Source organism: Macaca thibetana, chromosome 8 (genome assembly GCF_024542745.1).
Source record: "Macaca thibetana thibetana isolate TM-01 chromosome 8, ASM2454274v1, whole genome shotgun sequence".
NCBI classification, from domain to species: domain Eukaryota; kingdom Metazoa; phylum Chordata; class Mammalia; order Primates; family Cercopithecidae; genus Macaca; species Macaca thibetana.
Genome location: NC_065585.1, coordinates 24,897,276 through 24,917,695, shown reverse-complemented (window position 1 = coordinate 24,917,695; position 20,420 = coordinate 24,897,276). Strand labels below are relative to the sequence as shown.

The 20,420-nt window shown below is 40.0% G+C and overlaps 1 protein-coding gene across 3 annotated transcripts in view; it reads left to right on the top strand.

Moving 5' to 3' along the window:
* Positions 1–20,420, top strand: part of COL14A1 (collagen type XIV alpha 1 chain) — a 245,408-nt gene that overhangs the window by 106,196 nt on the left and 118,792 nt on the right. For all 3 annotated transcript variants that reach the window (XM_050802163.1, XM_050802164.1, XM_050802165.1), the window contains exons 20-23: positions 9,142–9,271; positions 12,882–13,004; positions 15,582–15,731; positions 20,221–20,337. In XM_050802163.1, the coding sequence (XP_050658120.1) occupies positions 9,142–9,271; positions 12,882–13,004; positions 15,582–15,731; positions 20,221–20,337 (520 nt within the window). The remainder of the gene's footprint in view (positions 1–9,141; positions 9,272–12,881; positions 13,005–15,581; positions 15,732–20,220; positions 20,338–20,420) is intronic.

Genomic DNA, 20,420 nt, shown 5'->3' with positions numbered 1-20,420 from the left:
AGTATTTTATCAAGGATTTTTGCATCAATGTTCATCTGGGATATTGGCCTGAAATTTTCTTTGTTGTTGTGTCTCTGTCAGGTTTTGGTATCAGGATGATGCTGACCTCATAAAAAGAGTTAAGGAGGAGTCCCTCTTTTTCTATTGCTTCAAATAGTTTTAGAAGGGATGGTACCAGCTCCTCTTTGTACCTTCATCAGAATTTGGCTGTGAATCCATCTGGTCCTGGGCTTTTTTTGGTTGGTAGTCTATTAATTACTGCCTCAATTTCAGAACTTGTTATTGGTCTATTCAGGAATTCGACTTCTTCCTGGTTTAGTCTTGGGAGGGTGTATGTGTCCAGGAATTTATCCATTTCTTCTAGGTTTTCTAGTTTATTTGCATAGTGGTGTTTATAGTATTCTCTGATGGTAGTTTGTATTTCTGTGGGATCAGTGGTGATATCCCCTTTATCATTTTTTTTTTTTTGAGATAGAGTCTCACTCTGTTGCCCAGGCTGGGAGAGTAGTGGTACGATCTCAGCTTACTGCAACCTCCACCTCCTGGGTTCCAGCGATTCTCCTGCCTCAGCCTCCCGAGTTGCTGGGACTACAGACACCCCCCACCATGCCTGGCTAATTTTTGTTTTTTTTTTAGAGACGGGGTTTCACCATGTTGGCCAGGCTGGTCTCGAACTCCTGACCTTGTGATCTGCCCGCCTTGGCCTCCCAAAGTGCTGGGATTATGGGCATGTACCACCCCTGCCCCCTTTACCATTTTTCATTGTGTCTACTTGATTCTTCTCTCTTTTCTTCTTTATTAGTCTGGCTAGTGGTCTATTTATTTTTTTAATCTTTTCAAAAAACGAGCTCCTGGATTCACTGATTTTTCGAAGGGCTTTTCGTGTCTCTGTCTCTTTCAGTTCTGCTCTGATCTTAGTTATTTCTTGTCTTCTGCTAGCTTTTGAATTTGTTTGCTCTTGCTTCTCTAGTTCTTTAAACTGTGATGTTAGGGTGTTGATTTTAGATCTTTCCAGCTTTCTCCTGTGGGCATTTAGTGCTATAAGTTTCCCTCTAAACACTGCTTTAGCTGTGTTCCAGAGATTCTTGTACGTTGTGTCTTTGTTCTCATTGGTTCCAAAGAACATATTCATTTCTGCCTTGATTTTGTTATTTACCAAGTAGCCATTCAGGAGCAGGTTGTTCAATTTCCATGTAGTTGTGCAGTTTTGAGTGAGTTTCTTAATCCTGAGTTCTAATTTGATTGCACTGTGGTCTGAGAGACTGTTTGTTATGATTTGCATTCTTTTGCATTTGGTGAGGAGTGTTTTACTTCCAATTATGTGGTGAATTTTAGAATAAGTGTGATGTGGTGCTAAGAAGAATGTATATTCTGTTTATTTGGAGTGGAGAGTTCTATAGATGTCCGTTAGGTCCTCTTGGTCCAAGTCCTGAGTTCAAGTCTGGATATCCTTGGTAATTTTCTGTCTCATTTATCTGTCTAATATTGAGAGTGGGGTGTTAGAGTCTTCCACTATTATTGTGTGGGAGTCTAAGTCTCTTTGTGGGTTTCTAAGAACTTGCTTTATGAATCTGGGTACTCCTGTGTTGGATGCATATATATTTAGGATCGTTAGCTCTTCTTGTTGCATTGATCCCTTTATCATTATGTAATGTCCTTTGTCTTTTTTGATCTTTGTTGGCTTAAAGTCTGTTTTATCAGAGACTAGGATTGTAACCCCTGCTTTTTTTTTTTTTTTGCTTTCCATTTGCTTCGTAAATATTCCTCCTTCCCTTTAATTTGAGTCTATGTGTGTCTTTGCATGTGAGATGGGTCTTCTGAATACAGCAAACCAATGGGTCTTGACTTTTATCCAGTTTGCCAGTCTGTCTTTTAATTGGGGCATTTAGCCCATTTACATTTAAGGTTAATATTGTTATGTGTGAATTTGACCCTGTCATTATGATGCTAGCTGGTTATTTTGCCCGTTAGTTGATGCAGTTTCTTCATAGTGTCAATGGTCTTTACAATTTGGTATGTTTTTTGCAGTGGCTGGTACTGGTTTTTCCTTTCCATATTTAGTACTTCCTTCAGGACCTCTTGTAAGGCAGGCCTGGGGGTGACAGAATCCCTCAGCATTTGCTTGTCTGTAAAGGATTTTATTTCTCCCTCACTTATGAAGCTTAGTTTGGCTATATATGAAATTCTGGGTTGAAAATTATTTTCTTTAAGAATGTTGAATGTTGGCCCCCACTCTCTTCTGGCTTGTAGAGTTTCTGCAGAGAGATCTGCTGTTAGTCTGATGGGCTTCCCTTTGTGGGTAACCCAGCCTTTCTCTCTGGCTGCCCTTAACATTTTTTCCTTCATTTCAACCTTGGTGAATCTGATGATTGGGGTTTCTCTTCTCAAGGAGTATCTTTGTGATGTCTGTATTTCCTGAATTTGAATGTTGGCCTGTCTTGCTAGGTTGGGGAAGTTCTCCTGGATAATATCCTGAAGTGTGTTTTCCAACTTGGTTCCATTCTCCCTGTCACTTTCAGGTACACCAATCAAATGCAGATTTGGTCTTTTCACATTGTCCCATATTTCTTGGAGGCTTTGTTCGTTCCTTTTCATTATGTTTTCTCTAATCTTGTCTTCACACTTTATTTCATTAAGTTGACCTTCAATCCCTGATATCCTTTCTTTCACTTGATCCATTTGGCTATTTATACCTATGTATGCTTCACGAAGTTCTTATGTTGTTTTTTTTCAGCTCCATCAGGTCATTTATGTTCTTCTCTAAGCTGATTATTCTGGTTGGCAGTTCCTGTAATGTTTTATCAAGGTTCTTGGCTTCCTGGCATTGCGTTAGAACATGCTCCTTCAGCTCAGAGGAGCTTGTTATTACCACCTTCTGAAGCCTACTTCTGTCAGTTCATTAAACTCATTCTCCGTCCAGTTTTGTTCCCTGGCTGGAGGAATTGTGATTCATTGGAGGAGAAGGGGCATTTGAAATTTTCAGCCTTTTTGCATTTTTTTTTTTTCTCGTCTTCATGGATTTGTCCACCTTTGGTCTTTGATGTTGGTGACCTTTGGATGGGGTTTGAGTGGTCATCCTTTTTGTTGATGTTGATGCTTTTGCTTCCTGTTTTTTAGTTTTCCTTCTAATAGTCAGACCCCTCTGCTGCATATCTGCTGGAGTTTGTGGGAGGTCCACTCCAGACCCTGTGTGCCTGGGTATCACCAGTGGAGGTTGCAGAGCAGCAAAGATTGCTGCCTGTTCCTTCCTCTGGAAGCTTCATCCCAGAGGGGCACCTGTCAGATGACAGCTGGAGATCTACTGTATGAGGTGTCTGTCGACTCCTGCTAGGAGGTGTCTCCCCGTCAGTAGGCATGGGGTTCAGGGACCCACTTGAGGAGGCAGTCTGTCCCTTAGCAGAGTTCAAGCACTGTGGTGGGAGGTCCGCTACTTTTTTCAGAGCCAGCAGGCAGGAACGTTTAAGTCTGCTGAAGCTGCGCCCACAGCCACCCCTTCCTCCAGGTGCTCTGTCCCAGGGAGATGAGAGTTTTATCTATAAGCCCCCGACTGGGGCTGCTGCCTTTCTTTTAGAGATTCCCTGCCCAGAGAGGAGGAATCTAGAGAGGCAGTCTGGCTACAGTGGTTTTGTGGCACTGTGGTAGGCTATTCCCAGTCCAAACTTCCAGGCAGCTTTGTTTACACTGTGAGGGGAAAACTACCTACTCAACCCTTACTAATGGCAGATGCCCCTCCCCGCACCAAGCTCGAGCATCCCAGGTTGACTTCAGACTGCTGTCCTGCCAGCGAGAATTTCAAGACAGTGGATCTTAGCTTGTTGGGCTCTGTGGGGGATTGGATCTGCTGAGCAAGACCACTGGGCTCCCTGGTTTCAGTCCCCTTTCCAGGGGAGTAAATGGTTCTGTCTCGCTGGCATTCCAGGCATCACTGGGGTATGAAAATAAATTCTTGCAGCTAGCTCGATGTCTGCCCAGATGGCCACCCAGCTTTGTGCTTGAAACACAGGGCCCTGGTGGTATAGGCACCCAAGGGAATCTTCTGGTCTGCAGGTTGCAAAGACCGTGGGAAAAGCATAGTATCTGGGCTGGATAGCTCTGTCCCTCACAGCATGGTCCCTCATGGCTTCCCTTGGCCTAGGGGAGGGAGTTCCCCAATTCCCTGTGCTTCCCGGGTGAGGTGATGTCCCACCCTGCTTATGCTCACCCTCCATGGGCTGCACCTACTGTCTAACCAGTCCCAATGAGATGAACCGGGTACCTCACTTGGAAATACAGAAATCACCTGCCTTCTGCATTGATCTCACTGGGAGCTGCAGACCAGAGCTGTTGCTATTTGGCCATCTTACTCGGGCACCAAAATCAATGATACACTCTTAATCATGGCCTGGTACGCTTTTAATCATGGCCTTCCCATGTATTCTAAATTTACACTATATCATTGCTTTTTGTCTAGAACCTGAAAATTCTTTCTTAGACATGTTTCTGATCAAACCAGGTAACTCCAGTATGCATCCAGAAGAATTTTTCTTTTGAGTCATGAAATATGTTTATTTAGCTCATTTCCTGCATTTCTTGCCCTCTGTTGCATTATTTCTGACACTCTGGGAAAGAAGTCTACAAGATTTATTATTGCTCAAGTATAACATTATCATTCGTTTGCCTTCCTCTCTCAAAAAGGCTTCAATGGGAAGTTATTTTTGTTTATATGCTTACACAAACAACTATTTGAGCCCAAAATCCTTTAAGGAAAGTACTTCATTTCTGACTGATGGAGGAAGTATTTATAGGACGCAGTGATAGACCACACCTACTGTGAATAGCCAGAAGGCCATTATAGTGTTCTGGGAGTATACTTTTGAAAAGTTAATGGATTCTTAAACAAAATAGGTTGAATTACAAATTCACTCAGACCATACACTTCAAATGGTCCATGATTGGCAAATTCAAAAAAATAAAATAAAATTTTGGTTAGGAATGGTAAATTAAATATATAAGTTGTGATATTTTATTTTCTGTGTTATTTTTCTCATATTGTAATTTAATTCCTAAAAATGAGACCCATGGAAACTTCCCAGAGTGAGAGGCTGGTTTTTATTTATTTATTTTTTTCTGGTTTGTTTGCTTTTTGTTTTTCACTCTTTCTAAGAAATACATTAAGCTTCTTAGTGAATTATTCCTGTTCATTTGGAAAGAATAACAATTTAATCTCATGCATGCACTCGTAAGCTATGCAAGGTAAAATAATAATAATATTTACTTTGGGTTGTCTCTAGATAATTTTTCCTTTTCTACTTTCTTTCATTTCACACTGTTTATTTTTGAAATAGTTGGACACCTAGATGAAGGGAAAAAAAGATCAAAAGTCTTAAGCACTCTGACCCAGTTAAACAAACCTGTAGTAAAAATGAAAAATAATGATAAATTTGGTGGTGCTTATTTGCTGCACAAAACTGTCTTTTTTCCTCTCTCTGTCTTTTGCTATACAGAAGAACCTACTGTAGAATTCTTTAAGTATCAAGCTCCTTTAGAGGATTTTAATTAAATAGGATATGTGCACACTTGATTTACAGGCACCCTCTCAGGGACTCACCTGAGGGTTCTTTGAAAATTTGTATCAGTGTTTTATGAACTGTTACTGCAATACAAATGCAATGTGTTATGACTGGAGACAGACAGTGGAGTGCATGTAAATTTAGATTATGAAACTAAGGTGGACAGGCAGAGGCACATCTGTATTAAAGTCCAAGGGTCTTGAAATCACATGGGCCAAATGACATCTTAAAATAATAACATATGGCACAGAAAGACAGATGGCTAAGACATATTATGAAAGCAAGAAAGGAAATGTGTCAAGATAAGAGGAATACCAAACCTTCCTTAACTCTCAAGGCTGATTAAATTTACACAAAGAAATGATAAGCTTGTGTAATGAAGTTGGACAATAGTGTATGTATATGTTATACACTGTGTATTATAACATCGTAGACCAAAGTTCAGCTTAAATATATGTAAAACAAGGGGAATTTAATTTACGTTTCCAGTTGAGGTAAATGAAGTGTTTCTATACGTTCTAGATATAATTATACCTATCAAATATTTCTAGGTTAAAAAAAAAACGTTTGAATTCTTAGAAATAAAACTATAGTAACTGTCACATATTTTATAAGGATTGACTTTCAACTCTGTCTTGGAATATGGAAGAGTGGCAATGACATTGCTATACATTTTGTTTTCAGGATAGGAAGGTCTCTCATTTATTTTAAAAGGCTAGTCAGGATTTCAGAATTTTCTAGAGCCTAAGTATAAAAATCTGTAGCTCTAACCTGAATCTGGGTTGCAAGAATATGTCTAGAGGAAGAATACTCAAAGTGCGACTCAGTTTCCTACATGACTACATGATAAGTTCAGATATTAAGATTAACATTTTAGAAACATTGATAGCCATTTGACATTACTGCAACAACCTGAGAACACGATCACTTTTCTAACCACTTGGTTTTATCGTATTTTACAAATACTGATCTGCAACGGATGGGAATTAAAATGACACCACCACCACCATCACCACCACCACCACCACCTAGTCCTTCACCACAAAGAGTTTGAGAATCACGGTGTAGAACTGAACTTCATAAGACGGGAACACAGCAAGATACAGGGAATCCTCTTTCTACTACAGGAACAGCTGGTTGGATGTGGTCCAGGTTGTACTGAAAAGCTTTGGGTGGTATTAGAGCCAGACATGAACATCCATTTCTGAAAAAAAATAAAAGCATGAAGCTCACTAGTTATATTTGCATCCCACCTAACCATGAACACTTTTTACAGAATTGTTTTATAAATAAAACCAGCATCTGTTCTGACCTGTAGCATTTGTTTTTAGTAGGAGCACATTTTTTTACTTTGCTTTGTCCAAACAAGCAGAGGCCAGGCAAGAGGAACTTTGCATACCCAAGAGGAGACTGCTTTTTACTCTTGAGAATGAGTATCAATAGGGTAAGAAGGTTCAAGTGGTGCAGTCATGTGGAGTAGAGGACAAAGGCCCAGACAAGATTCTTGGGGTTTTGGAATGGCTCTTTTACTCAATAGCTCTATGGGCCTCAGTTTCCTCATCTGTGAAATGAGTGTGACGATACCCCTTATTTCAAAAGGAGGTAGTGAAGATTAAGTGAATTACAGATTGAGAATTCCTAATCTTAAAATTCAAAATCTGAAATGTTCCAAAATCTAAAACGTTTTAAACACTGACATGATGCTACAAGTGGAAAATTTCACATAGAAGTAATTAACACAAACTTTGTTTTATGCACACAATTATTAAAAATATTGTATAAAATTACCTTCAGATTATATATATAAAGTATATATGAAATGTAAATGAATAGTGTGTTTAGACTTGGGTCTGATCCCCAAGATACCTCCTTATGCATCTACAAATATTCCTGAATCTAACAAAATCTCAAATCCAAAACACTTCTGGTCTCAAGCATTTCTGATAAAGTTTACTCAGTCTGCATATGCTATATCAGAATGCTTACAGCAGCACCTGGCACATAATAATTGCTAGGTAAGGGAGACCTCTTACTATAAATCACAGCAACTACTCCTGGCAAGCTAATGAGTCTTCTAAAACAGTCACATTGCTTTTTAGTATTCCATGTGCTAAATTTAATTGGTTAATTCCAAGACCGTGTGCTTCTCAGTTTGAAAGAAGACATTATTTAACATCAACATGGGTGGTTTGCTAGATGGACAGATTGAAATGAATGCCCAGGCTCTGCTTCAGCGGGGTTACATTTAAAAGAAACACCCTGAGGGAAGCTATGTTGATGGAGTAATACAAGTCAGGGCAACCTCAATTCTTCTCTTACCCTTTCTTAGTGCTAGGGCCGTCTAACTCATTCTGGAATAAAGCAGAGCTCCTTTGTAAATATCTCCTTCTCAGGACCCCCAGTTCACACATCAGTTCAGACCTATACATTTCAATGGCCCTTTCCGATGAGGAGCAAAATCATATTAATCTCACATAAAATCACCTAATTTAGATTTCCTTGTTTCATATTTAAAATATTGCTTTTAAAGCTTAGCAATATCTTAGCAACAGCTGCTTCTGGGTTCAACTCGAGGCTTTCTAGGGCTTATTCCATGATTTATAGGTTCCTTCCTTCATCCAGAAAGAGACAGTATCGCCCTTTGCCTGCTGGCATTTTACCCAGCACTTGAAAAGTAACTCCAGCTGTCCTGGTCTTGTGACTCCCTTAAACCCGTTTGAGTCAGTTCTTACATCCTAGCACTTTTCCAGCCATGATTAAGTTCTTTAAATGGCCCGGTGATGGGCCAGCTCCTCACTCCTGGAGCACAGACAGAAAGTTTTGTGGTTTTAGCACTGAGAACATGTGGTTTCTGGTCCAGACGATTCTTTTCGAGGTGGCAGAGTTCACACAGCCGCCACATGGCGCCCTGCACTCACTTGTGCGATGTCAAACCCACTGCTCCTTTTCTTTTTGTGGGGACAGCCTTTTAGACACAGAGTGATGGTGATTCTAGACTGAGGAAGACAACTCCTTTCAGAAATAAGAAAGCTGCACCATTTTTTAGTGTTGGTGGTAAATATGCTTCAGCTCAAGAAAACTTGGCTTTAATGTGTGGTTCTGTTGCTCTTGGCTAGGGTCCATCCTTTCTAACTGAAAGAAGAAAATGCTGGGGTCTGATTATCTCTGAAGGAGGAAAGAATGGAAGGCTGACTTTGCAAGAGGATACTTAAGTAAAACAAAAAATGATAAGCAGCAGGCTGGATTATAGAATGAACTCTCCTAATCCATAAACACCTGCTATCTAAACAGACCATTATTCTCTCTTCTGGATACTTTACAAATGCCAAGAAGATGTTGAGAGAAGAATATTCCTTAGAGCTTAAGAGCATCAAATTTAAACCTTCTGTATTAGTGATTATAAACTAAGGGTTACTATGATGGGAATTTCAGGGAGAGATGCTTTTTTGCACGAATGCCTTTTCTTTTCTCCTCACTCTCAAAGCACATCCCTTTGCTTTTGATTGTTTCAAAATGTGTAAAGTTATGCTTCATTAGCAAATCAGTGGAAACAGGTCTCACTAAGACTGTGGTGCTTTGCTTTTTTGTTCAGATTATGGTGCCTGGAAGCCAGAACAATCTCCTTCTGAAGCCTCTGCTTCCTGATACTGAATACAAAGTCACAGTGACTCCCATCTACACAGATGGAGAAGGTGTCAGTGTCTCTGCTCCTGGAAAAACCTGTAAGTGAAGCTTTCTCCCTTTGGATACAGACTTGTCACCTGTAATGCACCCTGAAGGATACAGTAGATTGCAGTGAAGAAACTAAAAGATTTGGAAACAGGAAATCTGTCTGCATCCTGTCTTTACATACACAAGTTATGTGACTTTGAGCAAATTGCTTAAATGTTCTGGGCTGCAGTTTCCTTTTCTGTGGAAGTGAAGACTTAAAAAACCACTATATCTTTCTCTTCCAGAGTTTAATTCATCAAGGTCCCGTTGATTCATCAAAATGTATTCTGAGTGCCTAATTTCTCTTCACCTAACAGGTGTGCTCTAGTCCAAGCCACACTCTCTCTTTTATTTTTATTTTATTTAATTAATTTACTTTTATTTCCATAGGTTTTTGGGGAACAGGTGGTATTTGGTTACATGAGTAATTTCTTTAGTGGTGATTTGTGAGATTTTGGTGCACTCATCACCCGAGCAGTATACACTGAACCCAATTGGTAGTCTCTTATCCCTCATCCCCTTCCCACCCGATCCCCTGGAGTCCCCAAAGCCAATTGTATCCTTCTTACGCCTTTGCATCTTCATAGTTTAGCTCCCACTTATAAGCGAGAACATACAATGTTTGGTTTTCCATTTCTGAGTTACTTCACTTAAAATAAGTCTCCAGTCTCATCCGGGTTGCTGAAAATGCCATTAATTCATTCCCTTTTATGCAAGCTACACCCTCTCTCATCCAGATGCGTGTACTAGCCTCCTGTCAGGTCTTCCTGCTTCTACTCATGCCATCTCCTATTCTTCTCATAGCAGCTTGAGGAGGTTTTCAGCAGATAAATGATCTGCACCTCTGTTCTAAGCCTCCCAATGGCTTCTCATTGTACCCAGGATAAAATCCTACATCCTTCTGTGCCTTACAAAGATGAACCTACCACCTGGATCCTGCTGATCTGTTTGATCTCCCCTCCTGGCCATTTCCCCAGTCACACCTCCCCTTCTGCCCTCCACTGGACTCTTTGAAGTTGTTCCTGCCCTAGGCCCCATGCCCTAGCAATTCCTTCTACATGGACTATGCTTTCCCAGATGTTTGCATGTCAGAATTTTTCTGGTCATCCTGGTCTAAGCTCAACATCACCTCCTCAGCTTTTTCTGGCCACCCCATACAAAGTAGCCCCCACTGTCTGTGATATTATCATTTTTTGTTTGTTGCTTTTGGTCATATCATGGCACTAATTACTCTCTGGTGTTTTCTTATTTATTCATGTATTTGCTCACTGTCTGTCTCCCATCCCTGGAAGGCAAGCACCGTGAGAGCTTGGGGCCTCATCAATACTGTTCACTTCTGCATGCCAAGCTCCTATGGTGCTGTGTGGCACAGAGGAGGCATCACGCAACACTTGTTTAAGAAGGATTGACCATGGTCCTCAAATGAGAAAGATGCATGAAAACCCTTGGTTAAAGCGTTACAGAGTCTTACTTGTCTTCATTGTTGATCTGATTGTCTATTCTTGCATAAAGACTGCTCTAGAACTTAATGGTTTAAAACAGTGACCATTTTTTTTTTTTTAATCACATCTCACAATTGTGTGGGTCAGGAAATTGGGCAGGACTTGCCGGGAAATTCTGCTCCACATGGGATTGATCCATGTCACCTGGTGGTATTCGCTTGAGGGCTGGGCTGGTGTGGAGAGTACAGGACAACTTTACCCACATGTCTGGCATCTTGGTGAGGGTGGCAAGCAGCCTGGACCCAGCTGAGTCCCTCTCTCTCTCCATTAGTTTCAGAGCTTCTTCATGTGGTCTTTCCAGCAAAGCAGTCATATTTCTTACATGTCACCTCAGGACTATAACAGCAAGAGTTCCAAGAGGCATAAAATGGAAACTGCTAGTGTATCTTCTGCTGCAGTCTATTTATTGGTCATGGTAGTCATAGAACCCACCCAGATTCAAAGAAACAGTCATAGCCCCCCCTCGTCAATGGAAGGAGGGTCAAAAACTCTGTGACCATCTTTATCCGTCATAATTACCAATGGTGACATGTGGTTAGGTTCTAAATGGTGTCAAGGGCTGAATTCTGTACCTGGGCACCGAAGTGTGGAGTTTTCAACTAAGTTTGTGAAAATCATTAAAATTCTGAAGCCCAGAGTCCTGATTCTACTCAGCTAGGCAAGTAAGTATCATCTCCTCATTTAAAAGTGCTGGCATCACTCCCTCCTCCCAGGCTTATGCCATGTGCCTCCATCCAGACTCCCACCAAGCCTGCACATGTTGCTAAACATCACCCAGAGTATTGTGAGTCCTCAGATCTGCTATAGTTGTTTCCTCAGGGGACATGAGGAAGGACAGAAGGAAAACAGAAGAGCAGAGCTATAGGGAGATTTCAAACTTTTCACTCCACCTTTACCGGTATATTGGCCTCTTGATTTGGTCTATGCACTGGAATTTCTAGCATATGTTGGTATGTTGCTGCTCAATAAATGTTTGAAAACCAAAACCACAGACTTAAGCAACAATTAAAGAAAACATCAAGTCGTATTTTACCTAGCAAGGTAAATACTTGCTATTATTTATTTATCTTTAAATAAAAATTATTTAAAGATTATTAGTATGAAATTAGGGCCTAAATCTTATTACAGAAATGCCATTACATCTTAACAATCTCTATATAGTGAAATTATTTTGAAGTATTAGTGGATGATCTAAGCATGATTAAGCAGTGGCCGACACAACTAAGTTTTATCAACAACGAAATGATAATGACAAAACGCATACAAATTTATAATAGTGCCCCATATAAATGACTGTGATGTTTTGATAAAAAATGGATAAGTAATAATATAAAACTTCAAACAATATAGGAAATATGAAGATGAAAGCAAAAAAAAATCAGAAACTTACCTCTGAGAATAATCACCATGAACATTCTATGAACACGCCCCCAATATTGCTATTCACATATACTTAGTGGAACAGAGTGGCATGGAGACAGACATTTCTAATAAACATGATTGAATTCAATTATACCTAAAATTAACTGATGAAAGGGGAATCAAAATAACAATGAAAGACTTCTACATTTCAGAAAAAAGTGTTTTATCCTGAGAGCAGTTATTTCCCATATATTTAATATTGAAGGCCAGGCGTGGTGGCTCACGCCTGTAATCCCAGCACTTTGGGAGGCCAAGGCGGGTGGATCACAAGGTCAGGAGATCAAGACCATCTTGGCTAACACGATGAAACCCCGTCTCTACTAAAAATACAAAAAATTAGCCAGATGTGGTGGCGGGTGCCTATAGTCCCAGCTACTTGGGAGGCTGAGGCAAGATAATTGCTTGAATCCAGGAGGTGGAGGTTGCAGTGAGCGGGGATCATGCCACTGCACTCCAGCCTGGGTGAAGGAGTGAGACTCTGTCTCAAAAAAAAAAAAAAAAAAAAAAAAAACAGAAACAAACAAACAAAAAACAACCACAGACTCTCAAAGGCTTCTCATTGTGTGTTTCAGTGCACTTTCACTTTTAAATATTTTTAATTTTGTGGGAAGATGTCTTATATTTTGGTGGCAACAGTGTGGGACATACAGAAGGAAATTACACTGAATCCCTGTTTTTCCCTTTCTTTTCTGCTCAGTGCCGTCCTCAGCGCCCCAGAACTTGCGGGTGTCCGAGGAATGGTATAACCGGTTGCGCATTACGTGGGACCCCCCGTCTTCCCCAGTGAAAGGCTATAGAATTGTCTACAAACCTGTCAGTGGTAAGTAAGGCTTTGTAAATAATATTGATACCATGAGTAGTCACTTAAAATGTCTTTTAAGATAAATTGTTTTCTGATAACACTTTATGTTTGGTTGTATTTTTTAAAGAAGTAGGGAGAAACTCTTACTTGTTTTGGAAAAATAAAGTGTTTTAGTATGGTTAGTGATAAGGTAGATATTATCAGGATGATGAAGCTATGACATGACATAAAAAACTACTGGGCACATCAATTAGAAGAATGTGTATTGGGTATATACTTGACCTAATCATACCCTAGACCAGGAACCAATCTAAGGAGACCTTGACTTTATAGGAAGCTTTTATGCTCAATGAACATATAAGTTCTAAACATTTGGAATTTCTGATTTCAAAGTTCTCCTCTACCTCTTACTTCTTGGATTAGTTGGAAAAATTTCATTTACCAACTTCTTAGTCTCCCCAGTTTGGAAATGATATGGGGAGTGGGGGACTCATCACAGTAGTAAAATGCTTTTCCACCAGTCTCTTAGCCACCTCTATAAGAGGATCCCTCTCACCTCTACCTCCCACATAATTATATCTTGAAGGCATGAAAACGATCGGAGTAGAAAGCAATTGCACCCTTGGTCTGTATGCCTGTGAAGAGGAGACTGTGTGCACCAGCACCTCTTACAGTGCCATCTCTCCATTCTTAGCAATCTCACGAAGTTTAAACAGGAGACTAGAATTGATGTTATTAGGGTCTTCTCAGTTTTCTAGACCTGGGCCTGCAGTACTCTAGTTGTTCAGCAGAAAGGACATCTCCAATCATTTTTCTTAATTTGGCAGGAAAATTTTAAAAACATTCTTAGGGTCATGAAAACATTTTCTGCTATCTGGGTGTGGTGGCTCATGCCTATATTCTCAGCCCTTTGGGAGGCTGAGGAGGGTGGATTGCTTGAGTCCAGGAGTTTGAGACCAGCCTGGGCAACATAGTGTGACCCTGTCTCTACAAAAAATACAAAAATTAGCCACGTGTGGTGGCATGCACCCATAGTCCCAGCTACCTGGGAGGTTGAGGTAGGAAAATTGCCTGAGCCCGATAAGTCAAGGCTACAGTGAGCTGTGATCACACCACTCCAGCCTGGGCAACAGAGCAAGACCCTGTCTCAAAAAATAAAAATAGAATGTAAGCCCTTTCTGCCTTCAAAAACTCCATTAGTCTCAATTTTTCATCTGAGATGTGGTTCTCGCCCCATATCAATTTTCAGCCTTTTCTATTGTGTCCCATTATCCATGTGCTATTGTCTTCAGGCCCATAAGACTGAAATACTCCCACCTCCAGTTTCTGCAGACAAGCATCCTTATAACCAGGAAAATAAAATAGCAAGACTAGAACATGATGCATGAGCCTGCTCCAGGCTCATTCTTTGGGACGCATCACCAGTGTTTTTGTCTCTTTGTTTTAGGCCTGAAGCATGCGTTAATTTGTAAGACAGCCTTACTTAATTTGTTCTTTGGATCATTTTACAAATATTGATCAGGCTTTCTAAGCACAAAAGGCTTTATTTTAGACCAGTGGTTCTCAGTTGATGTCATTTGCCCCCCAACGGAGACATTTTTTATTGTTACAACTGGTGAGGGAGGACTTGCTCCTGGAATCTAATGGGTACTGGTAAACATGCTACCATTGACAGTACTCCTCTGCCCCAGAGTAGAGAATTTTTCAGTTCAAGATACCAGCAGTGCTGAGGCTGAGAAATCCTGTTTTAGGTCAAGTGGGAGAAATATACATGTATGGTCATTTGCATTGTACGTGTGGGGCATGGGACCGTCGCTACTGAGTTAACACATACACAGAGAAAAATATAAATGTATTGTTGGAAGGGGCCTTCTGGAGGAAAGTGATGAGTATTTTGAGAACGTGTCACTAACTCAAAGCTCTTAAAGAATGAGCATGCATGGGAAGAGGCAGGAGGTAAATAAATTTGTATAGGCTTTAGCAACGAATGTTTTTAAGGCTTCATTAAAGACCCCACTAGATTGAAGAAGAGGTGAAAACATAAAGGCCTGAAAATGCTAGCTAATCAAGGGCCTTGGAATAAGAGCGTAATCTGTCTGGTATTAAACATCCTGAAAGGAGTAGATAAAACTAAAGTGGTAACATTGATGCTGGTTCAGAGTGTGGCAAGGTTTGGCCTGGTCTCCATGATAAAATTTGCTGTGACTGCCGCTTGCATGTCTGCTGGGAACAAAGTTGGTTACCTTAGAAGGGACAATTGAGAATTATTTCTTTAATTGGACAAATTCCTCAATTGCCTATCACGACATAGTACATAACAATATAGCAGATGGTAGACTGTGAGGTGGACCAACTTCTTTGAATAAGCACAAGGATAAAACTATATTTGGGGAAAGGACTAGGTCCCTAAAAATAACCTTTAGTGCAGCAGTTTTTAGAGCTAGATGAGACCAGATTGAAACCTTAACCCTGCTGTCTGCTTGCTGTGTAATCCTAGGCAACTGAAAAGCAGTCAAGTGAGTACAATTTGATCTAAGAGTGCTTCTATTTTCCCATATTTTGTTGTAACTAAAATATATCCTCTTTCTTCTTTAGTTCCTGGTCCAACACTGGAAACATTTGTGGGAGCTGACATTAACACCATTCTTATCACAAACCTCCTCAGTGGAATGGATTACAATGTGAAGATATTTGCCTCCCAGGCCTCAGGCTTCAGCGACGCCCTGACAGGCATGGTGAAAACATGTAAGAGCCATCTCCAGTGGCCTCAACCGTACATGGGTTTTGCTCTGTTTTGTTTTTTGAGATGGAATCTCTCTCTGTCGCCCAGGCTGGAGTGTGGTGGTGCGATCTCAGCTCACTGCAACATCCGCCTCCAGGGTTCAAGTAATTCTCCTGCCTCAGCCTCCCGAGTAGCTGGGATTACAGGCACATGCCACCACGCCCAGTTAATTTTCATATTTTTAGTAGAGATGGGGTTTCACCATGTTGGCCAGGATGGTCTCCATCACTTGACCTCATGATTCAACCTCCTCAGCCTCCCAAGCACACGGGGTTTTGCTGTTTTGTTTTCACTGTAACTTGTCACTCAACCCCTGCTTCCATTTGGTCATTCATTTTTCTTTTCCTCCATGTTGCCCTTTCTGGATGGTGTTTCAGGGAAAGAAAGGTGTGCTGTATATTCGGGGTAGTTCGGAGTCCCGGTTGACAGGCGGGATGTCAGTACCTGGCTTTCAAATAGGCTTGATGATTGCAGATAGGATTTCCTTCTGGAAAATCTGTGTTGGCATTTTTCAGATTAGGTGAAATTTTCCAAACAGACTGTAGCCCGAGATGGCCAATGTCAAAGTTGGAGCAGAAGGAGGTTTGTTTTTTCTCAGGGGGGTCACTCCACCCCCTTGCACATGCACACATGCCATCCATCAAAAGTACATGCTACCCCATTCTCAGCACTTCCTTCTCTACTCCTTTGAAGGTTTTCATGTTGTCTGCACACCATCTGGGACTTCTCATTGACGTACACCACTCCCAGACACCCACGCATTAATCAGTGTTTTCCAAATTCCAGCATGTATGTTCCATATTCCTGAAGTTTGTTATACCTCTGCACGATCTGTTTATTTATTTGAATTGACTTACAGTTTTTGACCTAAATACTTCTCAAAATCCATGTAATTACCCTAAACAGAAAATTAGTATTTTTATTTTTTAATATATTAAAAAAAATTTCTGCTCTACTAGCTTTTTAGTTAAATATTCTAAATTTTCATAGATACCCTAGAGATTTCAATGTGAATCCTTAGCTTATTCCAGTCTACCTTAAATTACTGCTTTTTGGCTTAAGAATTTTTTACCAATGTATAATACCATCTTCGTTTTTGCTACTCTTTTTCTATCTGTTTTGTAATTCTATTGTTATAAACCCCTCAAGATATTGTTGTTGTTTCAAATAATCACTATTCTTTCATTTTTTTCTAGCTTTATTGAAGTATAATTGGCAAATAAAAATTGTATATGTTCAAGGTATAGATACACAGATCTGCAATCTTCAATGTGATGATTTATGTTTACAATGTGTAATGATCACCACAATCAAATAATTTTGATACATTTATTTTCTTTTTTGATAGTCAAATGACATCTTTATTTTTTTAAATTTTATTTATTTTAAAAACTTCAATATCTCTTGGGATACAAGGGGTTTTTGGTTACATGGATAAATTCTCTAGTGGTGAATTCTGAGATTTTACTGTACCCATCACTGGAGTACTGTATACTGTCCCCAATCCATACTTTTTTATCCCTCACCCGCCTTCCAAACCTCCCCCTTTAGTCCCCAGAGTCCATTATATCACTCAAGATTTTTAATCACATTTTAAAATACACATTAAAGATAACACATAAATGACCAAAATACAAGTGGTTTGGCTATGTGCTAATAAAAATAGTCCTGAGTGCAATCAGCACTGAGTGCAATCAGCAACACATGCGCCACTCTTGAGATCGTAGTCATGTTATTATCGAAAGAATAAGCCTCAAATCTGCTACTTGTTAGCGTGGCCTTGGGCAAATTGCTTAACTTCCCTCAGCCCAAGCTTTTTCAATTCTAAAATGAAGATAATAATAACCATTGTTCAGGCAAATTGTGAGGATCACAGAGAAAAAATGTATGTAACGCGTTTATGATGTGGCAAATACTTAATGAATAACCACTATTATTATTGTAATGATTGGGCTTTATGCACTTGGCCTGTATCTTACCCTCATCCCTAATAAATTAATCTAATCAATACTGTCAGGCAAAAGTGAGCCGTATATTAAGCCAGACCCCAGCATCCCCCAATTGCGTGTAGGGCCAGCCCTTTTACAGAAGAGGTGTCCTGAATTCTCTGTCGTGGAATATCTTGAGACCTTAAAGGCTAGCTAGTGAATAAATGTATCTTAAAAGAAATAGTCTCTATCTTCAACAGACCTAGGAAGCCTTTGGCTGTGGTTCTGATCTTGTGTTTGGCTATTGATGTGACACTGTTGTGGCTTCACTAATGAAACCTCCAAGTATTTCCTCTGTTTTGCTCCTGTAGCAACCTCACAGCCTTCCTTAGTTACACCACAGCATCCCCTATAGCTGAGATTACAAGCATGCGCCACCGTGCCTGGCTAATTTTCTCTTTTTAGTAAAGACAGGGTTTTACCATGTTGGTCAAGCTGGTCTTGAACTGCTGACCTCAGGTGATCCACCTGACTTGGCCTCTCAAAGTGCTGGGATTACAGGACTGAGCCACCACACCCAGCACTATGATTTTTTATTGGTCTCTCTTCTCCCCAGTCTTTCTTGTCTTTTTCCATCCTCTTTTCTCTGCTCCCTCTTCAATTTTATTTCCTCTTTCTTCTCTCCCTTAATAAATATATTGAGCATTCCAAACATCTTTTAAAAGACTGAGATTGTTGAATTGTTTTACATTCTTGTCCTTAAAATATAAATTAAGTGGGTTTATTATTTATTCTCTTTCTCCTAAGCAAAAGAAAACCTCCCACAATGGTACATAAATTAATATAAGATATTTTAAAAATATTTTGTGTGGTTATATAAATCATTAACATTCATAAAAGTTATATAAATCAGGGCCGGGTACAGTGGCTCACGCCTGTAATCCCAGCACTTTGGGAAGCTGAGGCAGGTGGATCACCTGAGATTAGGAGTTTGAGAACAGCCTGGCCAACATGGCGAAACCCTGCCTCTACTAAAAATACAAAAGTTAGTCGGGTGTGGTAGTGGGCGCCTGTGATCCCAGCTACTCAGGAAGCTGAGGCAGGAGAATCGCCTGTACCCGGGAGGTGGAGGTTGCAGTGAGCTGAGATTGTGCTACTGCACTCCAGCCAGGGTGACAAGAGCAAGACTCCATCTCAAAAAACAAAACAAAACAAGTTATATAAATCAATTAACATTCATGTCATTTGTTTTTGTTAGGGGAAAGAGAGATTGTATAATTGGCTTTAGGAAAAAAGTCTTCTTTTCTTCTGTAACAGAAAGGAACAGTGTAAATGTACAAATTGTAGTTAAACAAGATTTTTACCATCTTGAAAAGATAATTTCAAGGTATTTTTATTTTGTGAGTAAGCTAAGAGAGAGAGAGAGAAATAATAGAAAATGATATGAATGGAAGTCAGAGGTCATTAGGAAAAGTAAATATGTTGATTTTCTGCTTGTATCCAAATGATAAACACTGGCTACCTACTTTTCTATTGTCTTGTAGAAACAATATTTTATTGCCTCCCCAGACAACCATTTTTGCATATCACAGTGTCTAAGATTAATAGGAACCTATGTATTTTTAAAATAATTTGTGTTATCTGTGTAAAATCTTTTATTTTTAAATTTTCAATAGTGTTTATTCAATCGTGTTTTGAAGACCAGTCTTTGTAAAACTGCTCCTGTTGGCAGAACACTTCCATTTTGACTGTTTTACTCTTCCCTTTTTTAAGCCATGGCTGTCTCATTGGTTGATAAGTACATACTGTATTTACTTTTTTATTATACAAGTATTACATGTTTATTGTGTAATATTTAGAAAACACAAGTATATAAAGGGGGTAAGATTGAAAATTACCCAAAATTTCATCATCGTTTGCATCTGGTCTTTTTGCTATGACTATGTACTTCCTCTTCTGTTTAAAATGCAGACAGGGCCAGATATGGTGGCTCACACCTGTAATCCCAGCACTTTGGGAGGCTGAGGTAGGCAGGTGGCTTGAGCTCAGGAGTTTGAGACCAGCCTGAGCAACATGGCGAAACACTGCCTCTACAAAAAAAAAAAAAAAAAAAAAAAAAAAAAATTAGCTGCGTGTGATGGCACATGCCTGTGATCCCAGCTACTCAGAAGGCTGAGGTGGGAGGATTGCTGGAGTCCAGGAGGTCAAGGTTACAGTGAGCTGAGATCATGCCATTGCACTGCAGCCTGGGCTACAGAGCAAGACCCCGTGTCAAAATGAACAAACAACAAACAAATAAGAAAAATAGCAGACAGACCACATCATGCATAATATTTTGCAATCTGTTTTCTCAAGTCATAAAACAGTTATCTTTTGTACACTAACTCATTGTAAATTGATGGATTTCCCAGCTCTCTGAGTATGCAGCTTTGAATGAAAATTGTTCCAGAAGTTAATTTCAGATTCAGGGATGTTTGTGGTGTTGTCTGCAGTGTGATACAGTTATGTTTCCATTTCATTCCAGTGTTCTTGGGTGTTACAAATCTCCAAGCCAAACACGTTGAAATGACCAGCTTGTGTGCCCACTGGCAGGTACATCGCCATGCCACAGCCTATAGGGTTGTTATAGAATCCCTCCAGGGTAAGTACAATCCATCACTTAGTTTTTGTCAAGCATTTGTGTATTTGGTTCTTTGCACACCACTGTGTACAACACACAAGTGG